This window comes from Labeo rohita, unplaced genomic scaffold (genome assembly GCF_022985175.1).
Source record: "Labeo rohita strain BAU-BD-2019 unplaced genomic scaffold, IGBB_LRoh.1.0 scaffold_206, whole genome shotgun sequence".
NCBI lineage: Eukaryota > Metazoa > Chordata > Actinopteri > Cypriniformes > Cyprinidae > Labeo > Labeo rohita.
In genome coordinates, this window is record NW_026128286.1 from 54,934 (window position 1) to 62,764 (window position 7,831).

The following is a 7,831-nucleotide window of genomic DNA, read 5'->3' on the forward strand; positions in this document are numbered from 1 at the left end:
AACTACAACTTAAAACTTAAAGTGTTAAAGGATACAAACCATGATAGTGTTTGCCTCTGAAATAAACATGTTCAACCAACATGTGTAGAGCATTGGGTGGGTGATGGTGATCAAACCTTGTGGGGAGGAATTCACACCAAGCACTATTAATATCACAGTTTAAGACTCTAATAGGTTTACCTCTCTCACAGAAGTGTTTGCATATTATAAGCACTATTATTTGACAATGGTTCATCTCTTTGTTTTGTTCTGCTTTTGGCACCTGTTTGGTAAGTTTTGATCATATTATTATTGCAAACTATTCTCTCAACATTTAAGTAGTTTTGCTTCCAGTTACATTTTCAAATAGAGAATTCAGAGAGGAATTTGAATGGGTGGTATTGTGCTTCCTACTAATTTACACAACACTCTTGACAACAATCTGCTCTGCAGGATCAATGTTAAATGGCTGTGCTTGGCTTGGCATGTTTGGCTTCTTATAACCAATCAGTGTCCAGAGTAGGGGCGCTGAAGGGGCCAGCTGAGAGACTGTATTACAGTTTTATTACTAGCAGTCTTCTGCTGTTCTACATTTAAATGTTTTAAACCTGTTATTTTATGTAAACTAAGTTATTAACCCTTAATATGTGACAAACTCTCTTTCCAGTTGCGTTTGGTGTTGATGCGGATGGAATGAAATTAGTGTCAGTGATGAAAGGAGATTCAGTCACTCTAAATTCTGGTCTTACTGAAATAATGGATGATGATCTGATTCTGTGGTGGTTTTTAGCTCAAGACACTTTAATAGCTCAAATTAAAGTAAAGGATGGCAGCTTCACTGTGTATAATGATGTTCTTGATGGGAGATTCAGAGACAGACTGAAGCTGGATCATCAAACTGGATCTCTGACCATCACAGACATCACAACTGAACATGCTGGACTCTATAAACTTAAGTCCAACAATGTGCGTGAGAGATTCAGTCTTACTGTCCATGGTGAGTTATAATTTTGCATAGTTGCATATCGCTCCCTCCTTACTTTATGGAATGAAAGCCTGTTTTATTGCGTTCACATTGCCTCCCCATGGAAAAATGTAAACACTTTTACATTTACAGTGGTTCCCAACCACAGTTCCTGGAGCCCTTTTACGGGTCTCCTTCTTTGTCTGACATGCTCATGAAAAATGTGCAGGGTTAGGGGCTCCAGGAACATTTTTAGCAACCACTGATTTATACAATAGCCCATCACTATCAGTATTGACATCTTCATTGTGTCTTAATTAACACTTCCTGTTTTATTCTTACTTCTCTCATATTTTCAGCTCCCCTGTCTGTTCCTAACTCATCATCATTGTCGTCATTATCAAAATGTGAATATCCTGACATCACTGAACTCTGTCAGACATGTGCAAGTAGGTCTATGGTCATATTAACACTTTTGTTTTTCTTTTACCAGACTGATAACTTTTAAGATGCCAGTGATGTATTATAGAAATTGTTTATCTAAAAATGAAATGGCTGTCATCACTTACTCATGCCAAGCAGAGTTTTTGCTGATATTTTTTTCCAAAATCTGTATTCGTATAATTCCGAGTTCCTGAGAGAGGCTGTTGAAAACCACTGTTCTCTTTTATCATTGCTTTTTTTCAGAGGTTCATGTCCACGGTTGTGATACTGTTGAAGCTGTGATCCGATTGGTCGTCACTGCTTTGATGGGCGTGGCTGCAGCGGCTGCGGCTATTCTTCTGGTCATTGACATTAGATCTACAAGAGGTTAAAAGAAGAAAATATATATATATATATAGGAAATGTATAAGGCAATGGACTATATTGGAAATGTATAAGGCAAGTGCAACAACTGGCTTGACAAACCTGACTGGGACATGTTTATCAGTACAGTGACCCATACTTGGAATTTGTGCTTTGCATTTAACCCATCCAAATCCACACACACAGTAGTAAGTAGTGAACAAACATGCACATACATACACCTATTATTGAGGGTGGAGAGAGTGCTGGTTATTCACTCCCCCCACTTTCAATCCCTGCTGGACCTGGGACTCAAACCCGCAACCTTTCAATTACAAGCCTGACTCCCTAACCATTACGCCACGGCTGTTGCCAGTGAGTGCCAATAAATAGAATATAACTATAGAATATAGATAATCTAAACTTTTAGCTTCACATTTTCCTAGTTAAATCCAATAAATAGTCAGTGAACAAGATAAACTCTGTACCTTACTTTTTGTGTTATATTTGTCAAGTAATCCATGAAAACTTGCATAATGTAATTGCTTTCCTTTATTTACAGGTATAGAAAATATTTTATGATCATGAAACAGAGCAAGGGTGTTTCTGACGGGACACTGCTTTCGACACAGCCGATCGCACACAGACAAAATGGCTGACATGGTAATACGTGCCTGTCAGTCAATATCGGTGGGCGGGGCCACCAGAATATGACATCATTTTCCAATCAGGCTCCAAAGTGCTTGTTTTTTGAGCCTAGTTTGATTTTATGGAAATTGAGAAAAAGACTGGATGTATTTTTATATTTTTATAATTATAAGATGGCCGTGTACACACAATTCCAACATACATTTCTGTCCAAACACTTTCTAAAAGAGGATTTTGCATAATAGGTGCCCTTTAAAACAATTTTTTACCCCACTCAACCCTACTATTTGAACTGAACTGAGCTGGATGATTAAATCACTTAATCAATGGTGAACTAACTATAACTGAAACTGAGTGTTTATTGTGGTCCTTTGCATTATTGACACACTATTTTCCTGTTTAATACTGTAAAGCTGCTCCTAGCAACTAACATCCTACATATGTGTCATGGATGTAGCTGAGTGCATGTGTCATATATTTGTACTGTAGCGTTTGGGACAATTAGACACACAGTTGTTCATTTGATTTACTAAATACATTTTTCATTGAATTAACAAATAATCACAGACCCCCTCACTCAAGCCACAACACTGGCTGCCGGGACGTCTCCAATGGTCCACCAGGCCCCTGGTTACCATGGCAACCAGAATACCTCGGCCAGATCAGATAAACTTTACGACCTACAAGTATGTAGAGAGAATCTTCCCCTACTTAAATCTCTCTAAAACAGAAACATACTGCTATAGGAAATAACTACTTTTATTCATTCACAGACAAACCTATCTTTGACCTTCCCATCACACATAGCCCAGGTCATTGTGCACAGTATTACTGTATTTTGTGTTTTTCATTCTGTTCTGTTGTATGCATTTGTTATGATAGATCTCTAGTAGGGATGTGACGACATCTCGTGGCACGAGATCAGTCGGATCTCGCGAGATCTCATGACCGTATCCTCCCAAAACATTTTGCTGTGTTTACATTAAAGCTGCACTATTAATCCTTAAAATATCGAGGTGTCAATTCAAACACCCACGCGATCTTATTCCTGCATGACAACGATTTAGCTGTGTCTATTAGGACTGTTTCACATCGCGAGTGTCAGTGGAGCGTGAGAAGCAGGTTTTGTCGCTGCCCATATTAATGAATCAGAGGGTCGGGGTAAATGTGAACGCAGAAAGAGCAACACAAACAGTCTTTTCAACCACATTATCATCATTATTTCTGTGTTACAGACATTTAAATAATAGAAGTACTAGGATAAAAGTTTATAGTTTGGATATAAACACTTATTGTCTACAGTAGCGATCAAAACGAAAGTATAACACTTATGAACGTATTGTAACGCTTATCCTCTTCCGCCAGGAGGTGGCGACAACTGCCCGTTTAAAACATGTAATTGAATCATTCATTCAGGAAATTTCAATGGTCAAACAAGTCTTAATGAAGTGAGACACTGACTCCTTTATTGAATTGGCCGTTGTATTTTTTTATTTTGTTTAAATAAACATATGTTTTTAAAAGACTTAAGCAATGAACAGTTTGTCAGAACCACTAGTAAATTGTTATTTTGTTTAGTTTTCTAATCTTTTTTTTTCTCCAGAATCGTGAGAGAATCGTAATCTCCAATTTATAAAAAACAACTAGGATTCTCAATTTATCCAGAATCATGAAGCTCTTGTTTAAATGTTGTTTATTACTGCATATTATTCATTAAAATTGTTTAATTTCATAAAGTTAAAAATGCACCTTAATTTTTTTGCATTTTGTGTTTTTCAGCTGAATAAAAGACTATTTTCCCTATATATTTCATCATTGAGGATTTCTTAAGAAAAGTTTAAAAATCTCGTCTCGTCTCGTTCTCGTGAACCCAATCTCGTGTCTCGTCTCGTCTCATGGGATTAGTGTCTCGTCACACCCCTAATCTCTAGTGTAGTATAACTTACCTATGCCATGTTTGGGCTCTTTGAATTTATATTTTGATGATCTAAATTATGGTGTATATTATATGTTGATACCTTTGCAACATATTAGTGTTTTAAAAATCCTTTGTAGTTTTGCATCAACACCCAATCGAATTACATATGCAAAATACCATGCTCACAGACAAAGAGTTGAAAACTTTCCCTCCAAAAGTGAAAGTCACCGGCTCTCAGACCTCCTGGAGGCACAGCCTCCAGAGACCTTACAACCATCACATGAGACTTCTCCCCACTCTCTTCTGCAAAATTTTCCAATCGTTGCCTGTGTGGAGGAACCCACGGGGAGCCTGAGCTGGCACAGGCCCCAACATATAGAGCTGTGGCTCTCGACCACAAAGAGCCAGACATTTTCACTCAAAAATGGAATTCATCTTCATGGAAATGTCCTCGAACATACATTTCTCTCTTTCGTGTTTTTTCTTCACTCATCTCACATGAGTTCTTTAAGAACCTAAGAGGATGAGGAGGATGAGCTAGAACTCGTCAGGACTTCTCTAAGTTGCACCAGGCCTTGCGGCCTTGTCTTTCCATTCCACAAAGATCACAGGACTTCAGCTGAGTCCCTCTCAGCTCTTGGTTCTTCTTCACTTTTCACATGGGAAGAAACTCCCAGTCACCATTGAGTCAGAACATCTTTGGAATTTATCACTCTTCAGACCCAGGAGAACATGATCACGATTCCAAAACCACCACTGCTCCAAACCTTCAAGACTTTCACCAGAGACTGCATTCGGACACTTGTTCAATGACCAAGGCAATGCAAGTATCGTACATTTAACTAAACAAAACAGAGGTTTAGTATAAGCTGTAGACAGCACTGATGGTTTCTCTCAGGTGGTTAACTGACTCTTTTCATAGCTACATTCTCTTGTCTCTCTCTAACTGCTTCTCACTGACCCTTCCCTCATGTATGAGTGATTTCATGTTTGTTTAGATTAGTTATGTGTTAGTCCTTCGTTAATAAAACTCTTGTGCACAAATTACATGAGTTTTGATTCTGATTCTGCCTTGTAAATTAATGTCCCTTTACGATTCCGATTCGAACTACATGCTCTAATGCAATGGTACTTTAAGAAAGTTATTTTCGGTGGCCAAGAAAATATAATTTCTTAGAGTTGATATAGAAATTATACTGAATGTTCGCTGGGCGAACAGATTAGTTGATGGAAAATTAATTCTGCTACAGTTACTACTGGCAGCTGATATAAATAATTTTTCCCTTTTGAGCTAAATCGCTACAGTATATTCATACAAACGTATCAGTCAGTGTGTTTTCTCAGACACTTAGAGCCCTGATCAATCGAAAATCGAGAGTTTTTCCAAGTTTTTCCAATTTACTGTTCGTCCACTATTAGGCACTCAGACTTTTTTTTAAGCTTCAGACTTTAAAAGCAAAGACTATGCTTTGGAAATGTGATTCACTGAACGTAATGTGAGCAGCTCAGTTTGAGTCAAAGTTAAACCTACTCTGGTCTGATTTGTCTTCATCTTATGTGGTTTGATCTGTTGGTGGACACACAGCTTCTGCATCAGTGTGTCTATTATTAGATGTATGCGGTCAGTGTATCTGTCAGTAGTTTGTGGCTGTAGTGTTTTTTATTATTATTATTTACTCCCCAATTAAAATGAACCAAACATTCAGAAGCCAAACAAAACATTGTTCTCATGCATCAACTCTTCTTCTATCAGTTTTTTATACAGGAGCAGAATTCATTTGAAAATATAATGAGATTAATCATTTTCATGACTTCCTGTGTTCAAGGAAATGGTTGTGTGAAAAAAAAAAAACTGTGATGGAGGTTCAGACTTGTTGAGGAAAGGCCACAAACACATGCCACATCAGCTCAGATGTGTTTCAGACTTTCAGATTTAAGTAAACTGTTGAAGAAAATGCTTCTCAAATTAGTTTTGTTCAGTTTGTGGCATCTGCTTGGTGAGTTTGAAATGTGTTTTTATGGCTTCAGTTGCTTCTGTTCTGCTACCATGTAATAAATCACTGATTAAATGTAAGGATTCAAGCGATTTTAAAGATTTAATCTGTGACAAACTGTTCTTCAGGAGTGTTTGCTGATAAAGATGAAGTGAAGTCAGTATTAGTGATGGAGGGAGATTCAGTCACTCTAAATTCTGGTCTTACAGAAATGATGGATGATCATCTGATTCTATGGAGGTTTGGAACTGAAAACACTTTAATAGCTGAAACTGATGTAATGACCAACAGCATCACTATATATGATGATGTTCTTGATGGGAGATTCAGAGACAGACTGAAGCTGGATCATCAAACTGGATCTCTGACCATCACAAACATCACAACTCAACATGCTGGACTCTATAAACTATTGACCAACAGCGCAAGCAAGAATTTCAGTCTCACTGTTTATGGTGAGTTAAATATGGGTTTCACCAATATTCTGATCATTTTTATCCTTGATTATTAAAATAAGTAAACCACTGGAACATATAAGCAAATAATTGTCATCTCTATTTGTCCAAATAACAAGTCCATGATAAATATAAATTATAAATATAAAGTGAAGATCTGTACTGTCATGACAAGACACTCACTGACTGATGCTGCAATAAAAACTTGATTCTAATCTATCCTTTACTCTCTCATGTTTTCAGCTGTCTGCCTGTTCCTGTCATCAGCAGTAACTCTTCACAATGTTCTTCATCATCATATTCATCATCATCATATTGTTCATTGTTGTGTTCAGTGGTGAATGTGAGTCATGTGAGTCTCTCCTGGTACAAAGGAAACAGTTTATTGTCCAGCATCAGTGTGTCTGATCTCAGCATCAGTCTCTCTCTACCTCTGGAGGTGGAATATCAGGATAAAAACACCTACAGCTGTGTGATCAACAATCCCATCAGCAACCAGACTCAACATCTGGACATCAGTGAACTCTGTCACACATGTGCAGGTATAACAGCACTAATATCTGTGTTTAGTCACTGAATTAATTTGTTGATTACCATGACTGACAATTTAGGATTTTTTTTCAGAAGTTCATGGCTGTGATACCATTGAACCTGTGATCCGATTGGTCGTCACTGTTCTGATGGGTGTGGCTGCTGCGGCTGCTGTTGTCCTTCTGGTCAATGATGTCAGATCTGCTAGAGGTTGAAAGGAGAACACAGAATGGATATTATAAATATTCTGACATATTTTGGAACTGTAATCTGTAAGGATTAAAATATCTGTGGTCTAATTGCTTAATGATGGTGGAGCAAAGCTTTGCTTTCCAGTGCCTTTGAACTTCATAATAAAAAGTTAATTATCAGTATGAATCCATTCTATGTGGTGTACTTTGGGACCATTTGGTGGCCAGAACGATGAATGTTCTTCTATATTTGTTTTATTTTGTAGTGCTCTCCATTTAATTTTTGTTTTTAATTACACTGTTATTTTTGTAATTTATGTTTTGTTGCTTTGTGATATTGTATTGTTATTTGTATGCTGAAACAC

At 37.4% G+C, this 7,831-nt stretch overlaps 1 protein-coding gene across 1 annotated transcript; it reads left to right on the forward strand.

Moving 5' to 3' along the window:
* The first annotated feature begins 201 nt into the window (after positions 1 to 201).
* On the forward strand, positions 202 to 7,321 carry LOC127159292 (uncharacterized). Its single transcript, XM_051102173.1, has 6 exons — positions 202 to 269; positions 647 to 976; positions 1,303 to 1,392; positions 1,631 to 1,753; positions 6,418 to 6,748; positions 6,988 to 7,321. Exons 1-6 carry the CDS (start codon positions 227 to 229, stop codon positions 7,319 to 7,321), a joined length of 1,251 nt encoding a protein of 416 aa, XP_050958130.1. The 5' UTR covers positions 202 to 226.
* Positions 7,322 to 7,831: the final 510 nt, after the last annotated feature.